The sequence below is a fragment of the Echeneis naucrates genome, chromosome 1 (genome assembly GCF_900963305.1).
Source record: "Echeneis naucrates chromosome 1, fEcheNa1.1, whole genome shotgun sequence".
Classification (NCBI taxonomy): domain Eukaryota; kingdom Metazoa; phylum Chordata; class Actinopteri; order Carangiformes; family Echeneidae; genus Echeneis; species Echeneis naucrates.
Genome location: NC_042511.1, coordinates 22,739,317 through 22,760,253, shown reverse-complemented (window position 1 = coordinate 22,760,253; position 20,937 = coordinate 22,739,317). Strand labels below are relative to the sequence as shown.

The 20,937-nt window shown below is 41.3% G+C and overlaps 3 protein-coding genes and 2 non-coding genes across 5 annotated transcripts in view; 3 read left to right on the top strand and 2 right to left on the bottom strand.

The window, feature by feature from the left end:
* lrba (LPS-responsive vesicle trafficking, beach and anchor containing) overlaps positions 1 to 2,663 on the bottom strand; it is a 166,377-nt gene extending 163,714 nt beyond the window's left edge. Inside the window, exon 1 of the mRNA XM_029509480.1 lies at positions 1,808 to 2,663. Within this exon, the coding sequence (XP_029365340.1) occupies positions 1,808 to 1,993 (186 nt within the window). The 5' untranslated portion in view covers positions 1,994 to 2,663. The remainder of the gene's footprint in view (positions 1 to 1,807) is intronic.
* Positions 2,664 to 5,252: 2,589 nt separating this feature from the next.
* rps3a (ribosomal protein S3A) lies at positions 5,253 to 8,532 on the top strand. Its single transcript, XM_029505539.1, has 6 exons — positions 5,253 to 5,351; positions 5,974 to 6,077; positions 6,402 to 6,589; positions 7,513 to 7,721; positions 7,946 to 8,055; positions 8,365 to 8,532. The coding sequence occupies exons 1-6, from the start codon at positions 5,290 to 5,292 to the stop codon at positions 8,490 to 8,492; spliced, it is 801 nt and encodes a 266-aa protein (XP_029361399.1). The 5' UTR covers positions 5,253 to 5,289; the 3' UTR covers positions 8,493 to 8,532.
* On the top strand, positions 6,244 to 6,311 carry LOC115050293 (small nucleolar RNA SNORD73). Its single transcript, XR_003841190.1, has one exon. It is a non-coding gene; the product is annotated as a small nucleolar RNA SNORD73 (small nucleolar RNA).
* On the top strand, positions 8,126 to 8,196 carry LOC115050306 (small nucleolar RNA SNORD73). Its single transcript, XR_003841192.1, has one exon. It is a non-coding gene; the product is annotated as a small nucleolar RNA SNORD73 (small nucleolar RNA).
* A 17-nt stretch (positions 8,533 to 8,549) lies between the features above and the next one.
* Positions 8,550 to 18,709, bottom strand: sh3d19 (SH3 domain containing 19). The gene is made up of 21 exons (XM_029501104.1): positions 18,568 to 18,709; positions 16,881 to 16,920; positions 15,817 to 15,857; positions 15,508 to 15,547; positions 15,250 to 15,373; positions 14,846 to 15,023; positions 13,757 to 14,749; positions 13,194 to 13,307; positions 12,959 to 13,071; positions 12,687 to 12,727; positions 12,377 to 12,590; positions 12,221 to 12,289; positions 11,962 to 12,099; positions 11,801 to 11,855; positions 10,996 to 11,126; positions 10,833 to 10,882; positions 10,511 to 10,740; positions 9,848 to 9,897; positions 9,586 to 9,772; positions 9,060 to 9,145; positions 8,550 to 8,974 (listed from the first exon to the last, which is right to left on the bottom strand). Exons 1-21 carry the CDS (start codon positions 18,707 to 18,709, stop codon positions 8,861 to 8,863), a joined length of 3,150 nt encoding a protein of 1,049 aa, XP_029356964.1. The 3' UTR covers positions 8,550 to 8,860.
* Positions 18,710 to 20,937: the final 2,228 nt, after the last annotated feature.

Sequence of the window (20,937 nt, the reverse complement as noted above, 5' to 3'; positions counted from 1 at the left end):
TGAGAAGAATCTGGCCTTCACTAGAAACGAGATTATCCCCCAAGTGAAGGGCTAGCAGAAGATGTGAAGGGCATGACAGAATGTATGTTCTGCGTGCTAAGCATAATGAAAGCCACAGTGCCATCTTTTACAGGCCTAAAATGACGCTGACCAGGCTAAACATGGGCATCCCAGGGACAAACGCAGAGCTGCACTCTTGATATTTCTGTCAAAACCTGTGCTTGCCTGTCACTCCAGCTCATTTCAGTGAAATATTAATTACTTTCTCAAGAGTAAAAAAACTGCAATGAAACATGCAGTGACTGGTAGCTCTCTGAAAACAATACTTCCCTGTGACATTTCTTTTATCATTTGACCCTATGCTATGTAAGTCACATGTTTTGCTCATTTATAACAACAGACAGATAAAACTGCTCTGCAGCCAGGGACAAACCTATAATTAAACTCTCTAATTAAACCCATTTTGCTCAGTACTATGCAATAAACTACTGAGGAACCAGGTCACTATGAAACATCTCTGAAATTAATAATCACATAGTTACTTGACTGGAGATTAATAGACAGCTATCCTGATATCAAATTAAAGCAGTCAAACATTTTTGTAAAAAAGTAAAAATAAACAAAATTTCTAATAAATGCTAATGCTAATAAGCGCAATGTCTTTGGTTCAGCGTGTGGGACTTAAAAGAAACCCTGAAACAAAATTTTGATTGATAATTTAACATTTTTAAATATTTCATAAACCAAATGATTACATAGGACTGTTAGTTGCAAACCTACATCTGCTGTTTGCCACATTAAAAACAGATATTTGATTTTAAAACAAAAGAATATGATGTGGAAGCTCTAGTTCAAATCTACACCTGTGTTTTCTTTTTTGTAGCTTTGTGTAGTAGCTATCACACTGATTGGACAATAGAACAGCTTTATATCTAAGAGTAATGCTACAATTTCACAGCAAGAGGTGAAGTGTCTACCAGTATTCACCTCCCTCCACTGTGGGGGCTGTGTTCTAGTTAATTTAAACTACTGACATGGAGAGAGAGCCTCCCTCTCTAAGGACAAACCATTGTGTTGCCAGTGTGACAAAGCAGTTTTGCAGGTTTCACCCTTACATCTCCTCCTCTGACTCCCTCTCACCCAACCAGCCAAACTCTAGCTGAGCATGCTCTCTTCTTCGGGCTAAACTTCCTTGTTCGAGTACTTTCATTCATTCACTTGCAGCACAATCATTTCACTTCTGTGACAGTCAAACAGCTACAGTGACATACAAGGCTGGATAAGTTATAGGTAGGCCAACAGGTAGTAGACAGAGAAGGCAATCAGACCGAAACACAGACACTTTTGCTGACCAAAAAGCAGTAGCTGCCATGATGAGCTTTACATTGGTCATTACTGCTCATCCAATGTAAAATTGAGAAAATGTGTCTTATCCTGGGTGTAGTGAGTCAGAAATAAGAAATGTGCCAAATGAGAAACTGTGTGGAGAAAAAAAAGTTTCTGCACTTCAGGTTCATCTGAGCAGCACAGATCCTGTGGCACATTTCTGCAGGGTAAGCAATGAATAAAGAAAATAGTGCGCCCTGTGAGGATAATAAGGGGAACCAGAGATTAATAGACATCACAGTTTCCAATGTGGGCCTTTCACCTTTAAGTTAATATAGAACAGGCCTAAAACTGGTGTTTTTCCCCAGCACTTTTCCATGCAGATGTGAATGATGTCAGATTTGTCCAAACCTTTACATGACAGTCCTACACCGTGACAGTGCCATCCGAGGCCTATTCTGAGCTGCCGTAATCAGCTTACCAGGTTGAACACAGTCTCCACAATGTCTCGATTGGAAACTTCTCCAACTTCCACCAGGCCGGCCAGGACGGCGAATTTCATCCTTATCCCCCTGATAGGCACTCCGGGGTTTAACGCCATGGCGCCCGGCCGCCCGCCCTTCCCATCACCGGGCTGCGCGGCGCCCGCTGCCTCTTCGCTAGCCATGGCTACGGAAGCGGGGACGGGACAGGTGGCGTTCACAGGTAAGGCACCTGTTCACCTCCAACGGCGACAGGGCAGCCGATGTCGGATAAAGAGTAATCTATGTCCCCTTCAGTTGAGTTGTTGACAGTCTGCAGGCAAACAAGCAATCCGTTTCCTCCCCCATCCAAAAAAAATGTTCGGCGAATAAGCCACCAAAGTGTGCAAACGAAAAAGCGCGAATTGTAAATGTAACAGTCGTCCAAACGCCTGGAAATGTCACTGCGAGCTGCTCCTCTGTAACTTGATATCAGACGGACGGATTAATGCCGTGAAAAGCCGACGGGAAGTGAACTGCAGGTATCTGGAAGGCAGGCAGGTGGAGCAGAGCTCTCCGTCCCCGGTTTCTCCTCAGACGGACTTTAATATCTCCGCACAGCCGGGAAGTTGCTATTGTCACTGACACTTGACAGGTAACGCGCTTGGCAGGAGCAAAAAATAAAGAAAAACTCACAAAAAACAGCGGGGCAAGTCCGCCGGCAGGCCCCGGATAAGTCGTTCAAGGACGCGGGTCCGCTCGGTCCCCCCCACCAGCAAACTCAGCAGACTTAGTCAACCGTCTCTGTTGACCGAGCTACGCCGCTTTCTCTTCCTGATTCACCCCGGCAGCCTCAGCTCTCCACCGCCATGACAGTGTAGCTCTGGAGTGAGCGGCGCATGCGCAGTGAGAGGCTGTGTTTATTCGGCTCGGGGGCAGGTGTGCCGCTCAGGTGGCTCTCTAACGCGACACTCCGGGATTCACTGACAACAAACATGGACGACCAACTGAGTCAGTCAGTCAGCACAGCCGGAATGACTCGTCGCCCTGCCCCGGGGGCAAAATGCGCTGCGGGCCCCTGTGACCTCCAAGTCCCCATCAAGTAGCCCACAGATCACAATGACAATTTTTTATGTGATATCTTTAATTTTTACAGATAACCCTTGTGTAATTTCACTATGACTACTTATATGCAAACAGAATACAACAATGATAATAGAAATTTTGAAAACACCATAAAAACAACAAAATACAAATTGATTACTGTACCATATCATTAACACCCAAAGGGAAAGTTGTATCTTTTCCCTGAGGTAATGTGCGTGAAGAACAGCTGTCAAACAACAAACAACTTCATGCTATGTGAAAACAAGAAGGAAGGGTTTGAAATGTATGTAGAACTTGGTTTTCTGAAACACACCCAGGCATTGACAGATTTCTGCCTGCCGCAGCATTGGAAACCAAACATTAAACCAAAGTGACAGCTCTGCACTGCTTGCCTTTTCAATTCACCAGTAACCAGTGAGATATTCACTTTGCTGAATGAATGATGGGCCGCAGTGCCATCCATTTTTTCTAATACCAGAGGAAATTCTAGATTAAATAAGACCTGAAATGTCATTTACATCTGATATATATTAAATAATGTCCACATCTTAACGTATTTGTCTTATCCTTTGTCGTCCTTTACTGACTTCATACATGCTGTGCAGGGTTTCTCAGCAACTATGAGTGTTGCCATCGAAGCAGCTGGCATCACCATTACCAGTGACCTCCCAATATAGTTTAGTTGAGTCCGTAGGGACCTTGGGAGTCATGGAAGCCAACAGCATCACTCATGAGACGAAGGTCGTGTCTCTGATGTAATGACTTGAAATGAGCAGATTGGTCACTCACCCCAAAGCTAGGCTTCTTTAAATACATCTTTTTTTACTGACATTTAAACTGAACACAAAGCTTGCCTTAATTTTTTACTAAACAGGCCGTACAAAATGAGACACCAGTCACTGTCAAAGTCACATTGCAATCATTTTTTGTTCTCTTTCTGTCATCTGTTTAAACGTCTTACCATCAAAGCAAAATTTGGGTATTTGGGAATAAGTTTTGTCAGAAAAAACTGGGAATTGCAGAATGTTTACTTTCAGAAGGGGTGACTGAAGCTTGCCAACCCCAATAATAATTTAAGAGACACTGAACTGAAAAGACAAAAAAAAAAAAGTAAAAAAAATGTCTGTAATTGAAAACAGAAGAATTTGTCTTTTTTTTTTGTTTGTTTGTTTGGGTTGTTTTTTTTTTGTTTGTTTGTTTGCTGCAAACACATCAGCGATTTAAATGAGATGTCACTGAGTTTGTTGAATAGCTACTAAGAGTTCACCTTTTAAATCTAGATTTTTTAAATGTTATTTGAGTTTTATATAAATAGGGTTAGGGTTAGGGTTAGACATTGACTCTATCAGACTTTTGTTTCTTGAGCAGATTGAATGTGTTTGTTTTAGCAACTGTCCAATCAACAGGTCTTTTTATAATGTTTTCCATCAGGATCCTCCTGAACCAACAAAATCTGAATATTACAACTTTGATGAAGGAGGATTGAAAGCACTGTTGTTGCATCAGTACAATCAGTGCAATAAACTGCCATCTGCCTGTATTCTACCAACAGACAAAATTCCTCCTTTTGTTACAGTAACACTATGGGTGGATGATAAAAGCCACACCCATATGACAACTGACCTCACCTACAGACTGGTTTGTCCTGATGTGTTTGGTAGGATAATGTGTGTTTTCACTTATAATCAAAGCATAACATTGCACACATATCAGTTATTTTACATTTAAAAAAGTTTATTGTAAATAACAAGTTGATCACAACATAGGCCTATATGTGGGGTGTGTTAGCATGACCAAAGAAAACTGCAACAATTTGAATATGAGGCTGAACTGAGTACCTGCTGTACTTGTCAGATTTAATCACAATTGAATGATATATGTTATAAATTTAAACTCTTTGAAATTCCCAGTATGTCATTTAATTATTGTTTTCATAGAATGACAAGTTATTTTTTTCCCTTTCCTACGTCAGATTTGACATTATTACTGTTACTGCTATGGATGTTAGTGTTTGAATCTCCTCTGTTCAAGCGGTGCTATTTGCACATACTTTTATAAATAAGTGCTTTATAATTCAGTGTTATCGAAATTCAATGCATTCAGTTGGGACAAATGTAGAAACGGGCACTGAGTTGTTTATAAAATAATTAAACCCATTATAGAATTTATTTGTTTCCACAACACAACAAATACTGTTTATTTACTATATAAACAGTAAACAGAGGCATATGATATTATCATAATTGTATTTTTTCCCAGCAGGTGGCAGCAAAAAAAAAAAAAGAAAAAAAAAAAGCAAGGACTCGCGAGATAAAACAAATCTCACGAACTCGGTCTGTCTCTTTAATTCTCGCGCGATTTTCTATTTCCTCCTCTTTCACTCCCTGTAGCCAACATGGCAGTCGGCAAGAATAAGAGGCTGACCAAAGGCGGCAAAAAAGGTGCCAAAAAGAAGATGTAAGTAGAAAATTCACACGTGGCTACACAAAAAAAGGTTTGCGTCTGTCACCTGTGTGACTTTGGTGTAGGAAATGTGAAGGATGAAGCTGATAATGGATGGATGTTACAGGCTGGTGCTAGGCTCGTCACCGACGGCCTCTGTGGCGCCGGGCAGACAGACCGTACCATGCCGTGTACCCACCGCTCCGTCTCAAATGTGGCAGAAGTATACAGATTTGGGCAGACTGGTGTGTTTAGTCTGAAATATTATGAGGGAGGTCAAATACGTTTCCAAGAACGGTGAGACTTTGGCCTCTCAGCAAAGTAAAAGAAACGTTATTATCTTAGCGTTAGCATGAATTTAGCTAATCTTGCCCATTAACATGGAAGTCACTATCCACTTGGGCAAGAGATACGTGATACTACAAACAATTATCCAAAACCCATGATAAATTCATTCAGGAAATGGCTGCATGAAGCTTTATGGTGTAGCAGAATAAAGACCGTCCATGCTCTGCTCGCCTAAATCGTTAGCATGGTGAACCGTGTAGCTGCTTCAGATTTTAGCTGACGGACCTGCACACCACCGTCCCACTTACGGACGGGCCGCTGACTGGATTTGCTTTTCACTGTTCCGCAGTGTGGACCCTTTCTCCAAGAAGGACTGGTATGATGTCAAGGCACCGGCTATGTTCAATATCCGCAATCTTGGCAAGACCTTGGTCACCAGGACTCAGGGAACAAGTAAGTTTCGATTGTGTAAAGGCTTATATTGGACCGTGTACGATAACAGATGTCTAACGTAATTCAGACCGTCTTTGAGCAAAGTGAAGACGATCTGTATTAACAGATACACTTTATATGATCTAATGTTTTGTGTGTTGCTGTATACTTGCAGTGATTACATGGGAATAAATGATGACAAACTGTTTCGGTCCCAAATGATGTTACTGATTACTTATGAGATCAGCTGATTTTCCCATGAACACATTTCCACTGGGGCCAGATTACCATTAGCATCAGTCTGCTTTTGTTTGTGCTTATCCACTCTGTTTTACAAACATCCAGGAATCGCCTCAGATGGTCTTAAGGGACGTGTGTTTGAGGTGAGCCTTGCTGACCTGCAGAACGATGAGGTTGCCTTCCGTAAATTCAAGCTCATCACCGAGGACGTTCAGGGCAAGAACTGCCTCACCAACTTCCACGGCATGGACCTGACCCGTGACAAGATGTGCTCAATGGTCAAGAAGTGGCAGGTAATGATCGTGATCAGTGATAGCCCTGAGAATATTTTACAGTGGTCACTTTGTTCAATGAGTTTACCAAATCATCATGTTAGTTTGAACATTTTTGGTAGCAAGTACTGCTTGCAGTTTGCTTTAGCCACCATGAAATATCCACGGGGGGGCAGTTGCAATATTCACGATGTGACAACAGTAATGTTTGCACAATTATAGTGGTATTATGACTAGTTCAGTGGTTTGGATTTTTGCACTGTGTGGGAACATCTGGTTTAAAGGTCTAATGTACCTTCTTGTAGTGTGCAATGGCGACCAATTTAATTCTAAATGCAACTTTTTGGACAGTGCTTGGAAAGAGCATGGATTATAAATCATTGTTCCTAGTGTGTGAAGTGGAATTTAGAATACGACTTGTTTGAGTCTCAAGAACTAGAGTAGAATTGCTCTATCTTGTAGTAAAACAATCTTTTGGAAACACAAACTTCAAGGTTTCATGTACGGTCCTGAGACCCAAATTTGAAGTGTTTTGGTTAAAACCCATTTTGTGGCCCTGTGTTCAGCAATGCTGTAGAATAGATGTGCTGCATTTCCATTCTTCATCATGCATCAACTGGTCAGGTTAATCAAATGTATAGCCAAAGGATTTGTTGGAGTTTGGGCTTTTTCTAATCCTGGCATAGTCAATGAACATGGATGAACAGTAAGGATAGAAAATACTTTTTTAGCTCAAATAATGTCTAAGGTTTCATCCAAAGGGCGAAAATATAGTTTTTACCAATTATGAACATTAAAAAGCAGGTTGGAACAAAGTGGGCACTACTAACAATGGTTTGCTATAGTTGTTTAAAATGGTGACTACAAATGAAAATCATTGCAGGCTTAAATATTTTTGATTTAGTTTGAAGCCTAACTGTAATGGCTGTCTTCTTTCTGTTCAGACCATGATTGAAGCTCATGTGGACGTGAAGACCACCGATGGATACCTTCTGCGTCTGTTCTGCGTGGGTTTCACAAAGAAGCGCACCAACCAGATCAGAAAGACTTCCTACGCCCAGCACCAGCAGGTCCGTCAGATTCGTAAGAAGATGATGGAGATCATGACCCGTGAGGTTCAGACCAATGACCTGAAGGAAGTTGTCAACAAGCTGTAAGTCATGTACAATTCTTTTGTCCCTGAATGAGTAATTTTTTATTGCATGTTGGAGGAAAGCATCAAATGCTACAAATCATTACTTCTGGTTGTTGGCTATAAATGTACTGTGGAGATTGGCGCATAAAAAAAAAAAAACGCTAGGCCCTAGAAACTTGTCTCTTTGGGGGGGAAAGAAAAAAAGCTTTTCCATTGATGTGTTGTGTATTCTCCTTTTACAGGATCCCTGACAGCGTTGGCAAGGACATTGAGAAGGCCTGCCAGTCCATCTACCCTCTCCACGACGTCTATGTCCGCAAGGTCAAGATGCTTAAGAAGCCCAAGTTTGAGTGTAAGTAGCTTTTTCATAGCAATATTTTGGGTTTTCTGCCCTTTATTATTATTTTATTTCTACCTTTGGGAACACATGATGACAAACTGTTTCGGTCCCATATGATCACGTGATTACTATCATTTGAGATCAGCTGAAGTTCCCTCTCGTGATAAGACTGTAGTTGTAGTTATCTCTTAAGATGAATGGTTTTCAGGTTGGCTTCAGTATTGCTTTTTTCCTTTAGCTTTTTCATTTAGCTTCCTGGTTCCCAGTGACCTTAGCTCTTATGCTTGGTCTGAGTTTAAAGCCTTTTGTCTTCAATTGCAGTGGGCAAGCTGATGGAGCTTCATGGTGAGGGCGGTGCCGGCAGTGCAGCAAAGGCATCTGGTGACGACACTGGAGCCAAGGTGGAGAGGGCTGACGGCTATGAGCCCCCCATCCAGGAGACAGTCTAAAAAACACCCTGACAGATTTAATAAAAAATGTAAATGACAACTAAATGTGTTGTTTTTAATGCAGACAGAAAAGAATCAAATCAAGAAATTACATTTCCATTTAATAAGTAGATTTAATTGACAAAATTGACATTTTGTACATATAGTGGGATGCTGTGCATGTAGAAAAACAAGACAAACCACTAGATGGTGCCGATGGTAAGGAGAAGACCAAAAGACAAGGTGTTTGGTTCTTAGTTGTCAGTCAGCTTTAACACTGCTGTAGATTATAAAATTGTGCACTGCTTGGAGATGACAATACCACATTCCAGTTAAAGGCTGTTTATGTAGGACTTCCATACAGTAGTTTCCCCTTTTTGTCCTGAATGTTATTGTGCCACTACTTGTACGTAGCTTTTAGGGACGAGTCCCCGTTTCCCCCTCAAATCACCCAAGAACCACTCCTCATCAATGGACTCCAGATTAGTGATAGTATCCCCAGTCTGTGGAAGAGGAAGAAACCAGGTTGTGAGGATAGTGGTGTTTCCCTCTGAAAATGTGAACTATTTCAAACAAATCAATGAGTACCTGCAGCGAGAGCTCCTCATCACAGTCTGATGTGAAACTATATAGAGCTCTGGCTATGTGACCACCAACAGCCTGGGACTGCTGACCTGCTGAGGGAGCCAAACAGTAAGTCACAGAGGAACACCAAGAACAATAATGAGGCAGCATGAACAATACAGCTACCAATTGTTTAGTTCACAGATGCTGGACAAAACTCATTCCCATGTTCTGTTAGTAATTCAGATGTTTTTCTTATGAAACAATGAAAATGGAGGACCATTGAATAAAATACCATATTACAGGCAAAATGATCAAAAGTCCACAGATGCATCCGGAATAAAACCTGCCTGTTGCTGCTACAATGCCAATAAAAGGGATTAATGATTATGTAGTTTACTGTAACACTAATGACAGGTGAAAAACAGCTGCTACACATTGACAATACTTGTCTTCATCACCACCCAACAGGCAGTCCTGTGGCAGCCTGGTCTTTGTAGGAGACACTTGCTTCATAATACCAAAAAGTGACATTTGGAGAAAATGATACCTGTGGTGCTCTCAACAAACACACTGGGGAAGAGGCCCTCTCTGCCATTGAGCCTGCCACTGCTCCATTCATCATTAATATGCCGGGTGATCAGGATGGAGTCGCCCTGCTGAAAGGACAGGTCGCCTTCTGAATTTCCAGCATAGTCGTAGAGAGCCACAGCCCAGTCCTCTTTGGACTGGGTTCCCTGCAAAGTGAGCAAGGGAACGTTATATCTGAAAGCTTTTCTGTCAATTTCACTACTTATAAAAATATTGTTTACCTGAGTGGGGTTGGACACCTCAGCATTTGCACTTGGAGAAGCCACCATGCCTGTGTGGGTGAGGAGATGGACAGCATACAAAATCCCATTAGAGGCAGAATGAAAAAGAGTGTTTGGTTCACCTTTAATGTTGTTTATAAAGTCTGCGTAATAGCCACTGCTAATGACGCAAGCAAAAGTCCCCTACACATAAATGTATAAAAAGTTACAATCAACAATCCTGAAGTTCATTAGATTGAAATTAGACTATTTTTAGACAAGTTTAAATAAGATTTGTAATCTGGCACTAATTAGAGGGACCTTATAGAGAAAACAAGACGAATTAATTTTATAAACACTTGATTTCTAAAGTAAACACCTATCAACATGAATGAAATGAATCATTTTAGAGGAAGCAAGGAGGCCTTCAAATCGTGAAATCTAAGCTGTATTTTTGAACTGGCTACAGACGTGGTTACTTGAGTGTCATGGTCTTGACTTCATTGTTGAGAGAAAGAAGAAACACCCAGCCAACTGGGTCATGTTGGTTATTGGTTCATTCGAAGAGCAAGAAGGATAACGTAAATATTCTCATTGAAGACATACACAAATGCAAGTACAATTTAGCACCCATGCTTTCTGTGACCAGATCGGCACAAAAAGAAGAGAATAATAGTGTCGTACCAGGCAGTGCAATTCTGCTGGGCTGGGTCTGCACCTGCTGCTCAGGTGGAGGTAGATCTTCTATCACCTCCACAAAGTTAAGAGGGAAGATTCCGACTGAGACACCGAGCTGTCCCCGAGCCCATTCCTGTCCAATATACTCCTTCAGCAGGATCACATCTCCCTCAGAGAATGACAGCTCATCACTGTGCTCCCCCTCAAAGTCAAATCTCGCCACACAGTGCGGGCCACTTCACAGGACACAGCAACATTTGAGAACATCAGGTGAGTTAAGTTTAGGCTGTTAAAGTATTTACAACATTTCAAGGTATAGAAAAGTTACCTGACTGTTGGAGATGGTTTCCTTTTGGGGAGGATTTTCGGAGAATCTGACTATATAGAGAATTGACAATTTCTTTATTTCAAGGGGTCCTTACTCATCACATACCTTTACAAATAAACTGCCTTCTGAGTGCTTTCTCAGAGAGTCAGTTGTTGAAACTTACCAGGACTTTAACATAACTAATGGGAAAGAAACCAGTTGATCCTCTGCAAGTGCCTCTGTACCAGTCACTGTCCACCTTCTCCACCATTGTCACAACATCTCCTGCTCTCAGACTCAATTCTCCTCTGCCCTCTTTTTCAAAGAAAAACACACATCAGTTCTCTGTTGGCATCAAAATTATCCACAAATATATAAAAACCTCCAAATCATTGGATACTGCTACGCTGATTTGGATTGTTTTTAGAAATTGACTGCATTAACTTCAATGTCACACGGGAGGTGGGACATATGTAGTGAGGAAGTTGTTAGCCTAGCCTAGCACAAAGTTGGGAAGGCAGGGAAAGCATGACTTCTCCCAAAGACATGAAACTCAACAAATATTCTTTTGTGTGTTAGAATTCAAAGTGATACTTAGAGGAGTAGCTATGTGTGCTTTTGAAATTACAGCACAGTTTCCATTGATGTGTTGTGTAACCCTAAACTCTAACCCTTTCAGCATCATGTCTGGAAAAACTAAGCTGATTGAAAGATTCTATTAGTTCAAAAATATATCTGAAAAACGCTTTTAAGGTTTACTATTGCGCTCATAATATCTTGGACTGTATTCTGCACCAAAAGCCTCATGGCTCAATTTCTGTACTTGATGTACAGCCATGACGGTGGCATATTTCCTCTCATCTAATTCAATCCAAGAAGCAATAAAGTGGCATTTCCCCTAATTCCAAATGGTTCTTTTAATATAACCTTTAATTTCAGTGTTATTGCACAATTGCTGTCAGTGCGAGAACAATAAATGGAGGTGTCACCTGCGATGAAATCATGTACAGTCTGCACCTTCAGCCCATAACTTGGTTCAGAAAACTGTGGAAAGAGAATAAAAATGATGGGGCTTCGGAGCTCACTGGACACGAAGGAACAAGTGAGGCTCAAGTCTTGTGAAATAACTCATGAAAGAAGGAAGAGTTACCTGTAGTTCGGACTTGTCTGAGGTGAGAGGCATTATAATCTTCATGCGTGACTTGTGGACTTGGCCTCTTCTGTCTCCAACTTGACACTCAAAAGTGTTCTTATCGATTTCCTTTAGCAGCAGAAGAACTTCATTTTTCTATTATCAAAACCCAAGAAAGGTTTTAGATTCCAGTCCGTAACACCAAAGTTGTACTTCTAAGAGCAATGGGAACCACGTTCATGTAGAGGCAACGTCGTCATTAAATTAGTTGAGTCACCTGAAATGACAGCTCTCCTGTACCGTTCCCATGATAGTCCAAGGCTGCAATTCCATGGGGAAGTTCCAGCTTGTGGAAGAAATAAATGAAATGTAATATTCTGCATCTGCCACATAATTGTTGCACACAGATGTGAAGTGGGATCACTCTTCTTACAATGTATTTGTTGTAGAGACGGTGGCCTGGGTTAGGCCTTGGAGGTAAGACAGGGCCTTTGTGGGGGGGCCTCTTTGCTTGGGGTTTGGGTGAAGAGTCCCATGGTGCTGACTGGGATCGGCCTGAGATCTTGAGGCTGGGTGGAGGAGGTCGTCCTGGGCCTGCTTTGGCTGGAGGTGGGCGAGGTGGGAGGACTTTCATGGTACTTTGCCTCCTGAAGTGCAACATCGTCATCAAAATAAGTAAAGTAACATCTTTACAGACATTTTACAACTTGAGTATTTTATTTTTATAATCCCCAATCACTCACCGAGGTGGCAGCGATGGCTCAGACCAGGATTGGAGAGAGTCCTGCAGAAGATTTTTATTAGTACCAAGATAGATTCAACAGTAAAAGAGATTAAGGCAGTGTGTTGAAAGGGATACAAAAATTAATGTAGCAGGAGGGGCGGGGGGGTTAAGGTCCTCAGTTGACGCGCATGGACACAAAAGCATGTTTGTATAAACGCTGAAATAATTTATATACAAAGTTAATGTTGAGGTTGTGTTTGTGAAGTTGTGAGACTGTGATGGAGGTCTTACCTGTAAGGGGAGGGCGGGTGTTGAGTTTTGTTTTCGGAAGACTGAGGTGTTCAGGGAGCCAACAGGCTTGTGGACTGGAAGAGGCGGAGGACCGTCTGGAACATTATCTGCCGCTGAGAAGAGATCTGCCGTTATCATAATGTACTGAAATATTAAGTGTGTCATCAATAACATATGAACATACAGCAAGAAATTAGACACAATTTCAATGAATGGAAAGTTTTGCTGGACTCACATGAACCAGTCTTGCTGGGCACTCTGATGGTTGTTGGTCTCCTTGCTACACTTTGCTTTGGGAAGGAGCCTCCATTGCTGTCCACATTACCCTGGGGTTTGACTGGGAAGTGGTCTGTAAAAAGACACACTTGACTCCATAACAGTGCTTTAATAGTTGAATACAGCGATCTGGGCATCTCAGAGTAAAAGCTAGTCTGTCTCCGTTTCCTCATGCTTGACTGCACAAACATTGTAGTGGCATCGACCACTCCATCCTGTCTGCTGAGGAGAAATCAAATCATCGTTTCAAAGATTTGATTTGCAAGTGGTTTTACTTTTACTCTTAGTTAGACAGAGACTGGGTTTAGATAATAAGCCAATCAACTCATTTATTTCTTCTTTTTTTTCTGATTTCGAGACAAAGCCGACTGGATTTTATCCAGAATATTAGTTAGAGTAAAATTTTTTGTTCAGTTCTCTGATTGATAACGACTCGTTTATTTTGAAATGCACTCTTTAAATAAAACTAATTCATTTTAAATTAGACCACAGACTTATGTGACTGACTGTTCACATACTCACTCTCACTGATGATGGAGGCTGAGTTGTGGTTGTTTAAGTTTAGGTTAGGTTTAAGAGGCTCCTTCAAAGGCTTTGTTGGCGGTACAGCAGGAGCTGTTAAAGATTCCTCCTCATTGATGTTCTGAGCTCGGGTCAGCACGGGACGTGGTCTGTCTGGGTTGGCTGCCTTGCTGTGTAAGATTTCCAACTCCCCTTTGATAGACAGTCCCATAAGCTTTTCGGGGGGCTGAGGTTTCTGGGCTGGTGTATGGTTTGGTGGCATGTTGGAGGTTGAGACATTTTGATACAGATCTTCTGCACTGGGGTTAGACTGAGGTTTAACAGCCACAGATGGTTTCGCAGCCACTGGAGGTTTGATGGTGGGCTTTCTTGGTCGAGGTTCTGGTTTGCCTGGTTCAGTAACACTTCCCTCCTCGGCCTTGGCCTGGTTCTCAAAGGCCTGGATCTTGGACCGGATATCACGATGACTATTGCTCATCTCGCTAACAGCATCTTCACCTTGAGATGCTTCGTGTGATTTGGTTGTGATGTCACCTTTTTCTTCGCACTGATCTTCTGGACTGAAAACCTCTAATAATTCTTTCAAATACTTATTTGAGGACACCTCTGCTGCATCAAGATGGATACTATCACAGTTGTCAGTGATATGGACCAGGGACTGAACTTTGACCTCCTCTGGAGTTGACTGTTTTCTGGATTTTGTACGAGGAAGTGGAACAGGATGTTGACTGGGTTCTGAGTTTGTAGAAGAGGGACTAGTTTCAGCAGGGACAGAGGGGAGGTTTGGAGGAATATCCCAGTGTACAGTAACAGATCTGGTGCATGTATGAGTGGGATCTGCTGGGTTTTGTTTTGCTACATCAGATTTAGAGCCACTTTGGTTTGCTGCTACATTGTTTATTCCCACGTTCCTATTAGGTGTGACAGTTTCAGTGAGCTTTCTGTCCACTGGCTTTGGTGGGGTTGGCCTTGGCGGTTTTTGTGGTGTTTTACCTGGAACCAAATGTAAAGAAATATCATTTTTGGATTTGAAACAGGGAAATTGGACAAAGTCACACCACTGCTGATAAAAATCACTTCATGCCTCACCAGCAGATCTTTTCACAGCCGTGGAAGGGACAGTGTTGGTGGAAGTATCTTCCCTCACAGAGTCAGTCTGTGTTGCACTCGAGGGAGAGCAGCTGATCCGCCGGGGAGCTGCAGTGGGCTTGAAAATGTTCTCCTCCTGGGTCTTCTCTTGAATCACCTGGTCATAGGAGGGTGGGGGCTGAAAGGTGTTCACACACGGACACACATTGTTTTCACATATATCCACTGATGATACTATACGAATGTTTTAGAAACACCTTACTATTTATCGGGTTTATTTAGCTGGAGGGAGTTTGCACATTGTCAGCACATTTTATGGCCTATTTCATGATCTTTATACTCTTGACATCTAAATTAAGCTGTTATGAAAATAATATCAACATGGTGAGTAAAATGTAGTCTACCTCTGAGATGGCCTGGATGCCTGCAGGCCAGCCCGCCTGAGGAGGAGGGAACACCACAGAGGATCCTGGGAAGCAGCTGTTACTGGCCAGAGGTTCTGCTGAGACAATGGTGATCTCTGGTCGCCTGAAAGATCGAGACACTATAAAGACCTGAGAGACAATCCACCTTCACATCCACTTGTTTTTTTCTTATTCTCATCATTGTGATTGTATATAATAATATAGTGAAGAGGAAAGCATGAACAAACTTTACATTACCTTCTCTCTCTGGTATGTTCACACTGAACGCTGGATCTTGCTGAATAAAAAGGGGAAAAGGTCCCAATAAAACACTGCCTTATTGCTTTTCTGCATGCCCATTTGATAATATATAGACACCACTGTGATGCTATAGTGTTATCACCAGAGTTATAGAGGAGAATGTTCATTTTAATAAAATATTGACCAAAATGAGAAGCACCTGAAGCTAATTCAATATGACTCCCTTTTCAATCTGACGCTTTTAGGAACATCCTTTATTTTGTCGATTTTGTGGCACTAAAATGAAGTACGTTTTGGCAAACTTACTTCGTTTGATGGCAGCTCGTATTGAAGACAGAGGTCCTTGGCTGAAAAGCAGATCAAAACAGGAAACACATTTATCACTGAGGTGTGGGAGCCGGTCTGGAGTGGCTCACACCTTTGTGATGACTCAGCTAGTAAAAAGTAATTTTTTCTCCTGACCCCAGACAATTCTCACACAGTCTACTCTTTCCATGCAGCTGCTTTACTCTAAATTTTCATTTTAAATTTGCTTATGTAAGCACGTTTAAAAATCACACATAACATAAGGCAGTAAAAACAGTGAGAGGAGTATAGAGATGGGTAGAGTAGAACAGAAATGACTTTATTATTGAGATTTTAAGCGCAAAGTCAGGAAAATATTTGCTCACTTACTAGTCAATCGAATGTGACAGCTGTACATAAGAGAATTCATGAAAACTTAACCAAACTCCCAGAACCAGGGTGTCAGTAAATGCTACCACATCATTTCCTCCACACGGTAACTGATCTCTTCTTTGTTATGCTTCAGCTGTTTTCCTCCAAAAGGTGTAGCTTTATTAATTTCTACAATCCCTCAACACTGTCAGTTCATTTCAGCATGATTATCTTATTAAGATGTCCTGTCTTTTCTCTGCTTCCCTGATCAGATGCTCTGATCTGTGCCAGCAGCCTCCTCACCAAAACAGTCAACACAGGAGGGCGGCTAACCATTAAAACACATCCTGCTCATTAACCATTGAGTGTACGGGGGTGCTATAAACTATCTGGGGGGCAGACTGAAAATCCTCACCCTCCTCTTGGTTCCACACGGTTCATTAAACTGATTAGTGAAGTTATAAGCACAAACACATACATATCTCAGGCCAGAAATGCCCTCTCTAAACTGCACTGCCTGACCTCAGCTTATAATGTCTGGGAACAACTAAAACATGTTGGATGGCATTCAACGGGACAGATCAGTTCATTGTTTGGTTCATTCAAAGGCTCATCATCAGCAGATCTGACTCTGGCTGTTAAAGGGGAAGGGACCCGTTTCCTGCTGCAGCTCCAAATATTATAGAACCTCACTTATAGAATTAACTACTAACCTGGAGTGTAAATGCTCTGGCTTGGTTCTTTCAAGATGATCTGGAGGGGAAAAAAAACAGGAGAAGAACTTGTTTCATAAATAATGTGTGGCAAAACAAGATAAAAAACATTTTCCTGTGATATTAATATAAATCGCAGAGCTTGAAGTTTATAGAACCTCTAACTGAAAATCTGTTCAGCCAAAAGATTGAGCAAACAGGAATGTCCTGAAGGCCAAACAGTAATTTTTTTGAGGGCGTTTTCTGTGGCTCCTGTCCATGTGAAAAGGAGTAAATGAGTAGATGTTGTCATTGTAGCATGAAATCAAACTTCTTTTGTGTTTGGGTTCTAAAGCAAACAAAAAAAAGTTTGTTACAAAAAGGAACTGCAACCAAATATTTCATAAAACTAAATTAGCTTAAGTCATAGAAATTTTGGGCTTCAAAAAGTGGGCGAATATTTATTTCACCTGTGCAGACTCAGATGTTTATCATTTGTAAACACCAAAACTTTTACAAACACTGCAGAGACACGTGAGAGAAGCAGCAGAGAGACAGCAAACAACATTAGCTACACAGCAACATCTACTGATAGCTGGTAGTCAAGCCATAACCAAGACGGAGCAGATGGGTGCATTTTGCTTATGAGTTCAAATCATCCTACATTTGTAAGCCAGACAATGTGTTTGTTCTTCTTTGAAAAGGTCCATCTAACTTTTAGTCATCGCCATCATTTTATTTTCACCTAACACTAATTGCTCGTACCTCCCAACCAGACTGTATTAACTAGAAATACAAGAACCAAACCCTAACCTGCAGGACCAGTTTGTCTATAATCTAAATGAGCAAATACATTTATGGACAAGAAATATGCCGACGAACCTTTCATATCAATTATTACAGTGCATGTTATTTACATTTTTTTTTTGTCCCATAAACAGTCAATAGATAAAATAAAGTTATGTGTAGCTGGAAGAGCTACGGAGAGCAACAACAACAGATAATGTACACAAAATAATATTCCTGAAACTGAAAGCTGACTAAGAACAGGAGATACTGTCCATGTGATTTTGGAACAGCAATGTGCTTCAGGCTGAGAAAGTTCTGCTGTCAAGAACATGCAATGTAAGTGGTTTAAAGGGAACTCACTAACAAAATACTCAGGTAAAATGAGCTTTCAACACACTCCACAGTTCATGCATTAACAAATGACAAGTGGTGAATGGGAAACAGCACATTAGCTAGCATGTAAGCTAAGAGGTAATATCAGTAATGCAGATTATCTAATCACCATAGAAGTCATTTTCATATAGGTGAAAATGGACGACAGGTCAGTCTGCTTGTTTGAAGAGTCCTAAGGAAGAAATATTGGCAGCAGTGGCAGGTTTCAGCGTTATTGTTGGATACTACTGGCTGTGGCTGAAACTATGACCTCGCGAGGAGTCGAGATACACCTGTCACACCTGGTACTTGTTATCTGTTGTGCTTAAGGTTACAGCTGCACAGTATGTGAGAAAAGAGCTTTGGTGCTTTCACCTCATGAGAGAGACATCTTTTAAACTACTAAAGCAGACAAAGTTTTAACCTCAGGTTTGTTAAATAAAAGATCATCACTTCCTTGTAGATTTGTGTATGCTAGTCAGGAAAATGTGATTTTTAATCCTGAATAAGACTCCTCTTTCTCTTTACCATACAGTGAGACTCCTACCTTTTGATGAATTAAATACAAGATCTTTGGATATTCCCTCCTGGTTCACCGAGTGCCTGTGTGTGTTTGTGATCTTGAAGCTTGTAATCACACACCCACAGGCAACAGGAAGGAGAAGGAGGGACCTATAATATTCCAGCATGTCTGTGTTTATTTGGCCAATCTGATGAGCTGGAATGTGGTCAATCAGGAAGGGAAATGTGTGCCACACGACACTGAGCCATGGCTTATTTATTTTTCCTACGTGCTGACAGCTTTATGTGCCTTTGGTAACTGACGTGAGTCTAGTCCTTCACAATACCAAAAGTCATCTCTACAATTATGTTGTACGTTTTTAATACCAGGAAGTCAAAGTCTATTTGTGGGTGATGAAAAAGTATAAATCAATTTATATTTATTTCACAAAAGGTATCAGAAAGGTAAGCAAAGAAAATAAAATCTGGTAAACCCAAAAAAAAAAAGAAAAAAAGAAAAAGTTATGGTGGAAGGTACGATGGTTTTCAGATTAAAGGGCAATATGCACAGTCACAATATCACCTGTAGGAAAATCAGAGATGACAGGTTGTGTCAGATTTGTCAAGATGACTGAAAGTCAATGTAAGGAAGTTTCACATTAGCCAGGAAAGGACAAGAAATAAAGTATGTGAGTCATCCTTGGAATGAATTTAACAGCTTAAACATTGCTAGACACTTAAAACAGACTTCTCTTAGTTGAGTGTTTCATCCATTAAAAGCATTCAGAGATCATCACATCTGAAGAAAAATCAGGAAATGTCACTGTTTTATAGAGTGATTTACATTTTTTAGCTTCTGCTGCTGGCAGTTTATAGCTTAATGCTAATGCCAGCATTGGCTATCCTATCATGTGGATGTCCAGTGGACGGACAGCTTCTGAAAACATATTTATAATACTCTGGCACTAATTAGGTGGTCTTACAATGATATATTATTTGACACTAAAACTCTTGTTGAATGTTTGAGGTGATGGAAAATACTTTCAGGTTACTTGACAAACCCTCTACTTTGGTTCTGAATTAGACTCCAAATCAGCGTTTGTTAGCCGCCGACACTTAAAACCACCCAGAAAATGCACGATAAAGCTGCTGAAGGCAGCAGGACTGCTTTCCCTTCACAGCCGTGCTCTCACTCGAACACATGCTGACATTACTCAGCACAGCAGCAGCAGTCACAGAGCAGCTGGTGAAATGGCTGGCAACAAAAGACAGGGAAAAAACAACAATCTGCCTCTGTGTGTCATACTACACCAGCCGACACTAGTGAGCGAGCAGATCCTGGTCACAGTCACATAAAGTCTGACCAAAGGTTGAACTTAGGTCTGGTTCCAACTTTGGCTTTTTTCTGGAACGTGCACAGACAAGTTTGCTGACTAAGCTAATCATAGTGCTTTGTATTTAGAGTGATATTTTGAATTTAGGGGTTTCAGAGGGAAAAACCAAAATGTCATCTACAAATCATCACTGGAGTTAGTATCCAGAAGTGAATGTTGCTCAAAAATGAGTAGTTAGAATTGATTTGCCCTCGCTTGAAAAACAAGACCAAGCCAGGCTGATGGACTGTACTGTCACGTCTCTAACACAATATCAGCAGTTGTGGATCCTTTATCAGGGGAAAATTAGATGGTGTCAGTGCAGATGAAAGAATCACAGTGGAAATTACCCGAAATATGGCCGATACAAACCAATGACAACAGAATGCATCATATCATAACATTATCTTTGAATGGGTGGGGAAAAAACTGCATCAAGTAGAAACAACAGCTGGCTCATGACACAGCAGCCGCTCGACACAGACAGACTGACAGGAATTTGGATTGAGACAGCAGGTGGAGCTGGGGTGTGGAGGATACTGAGTGGGTTGGGTAGTAGATCTAGCCCAATGGTAAAAAATAAGGCAGGGCACAGGAGGGATTGACGAATTAGTTTTTTCACAGCAGGTGTTGCTGAGAAAAACAAGGAGCAAAGAAAAGTGAGCTACACTGATGAGAAGCCCTTCGTTCCTTCACGGAGGAAAATGGAAGAGCACCTTAATGCTTGTACGTGAAGCAAATGAGCAAAAACAAGCGCTAATATTTGTTGATTAAATCAAATGGTTAGTACTCACACTGTCTGAGTTTCATCAGCAGTGTGTGATGATGAGAATCAGACCACTGGTTAATGATACGTTCACATCGTGAGGCACCGAGAACTTTTCAGCACATTAATGTCAAAACAGCAGAGAGTGATCAGGTTGTTGTGTATCAATGATAGAAGGTGCACGCTGCACTCTTCCCACAATTGAAATTGACTCAAAACAGTAATCATCTACCTTTCCTCTCTTATAATATGATTAAAATTCTCTGGGATTAATCAT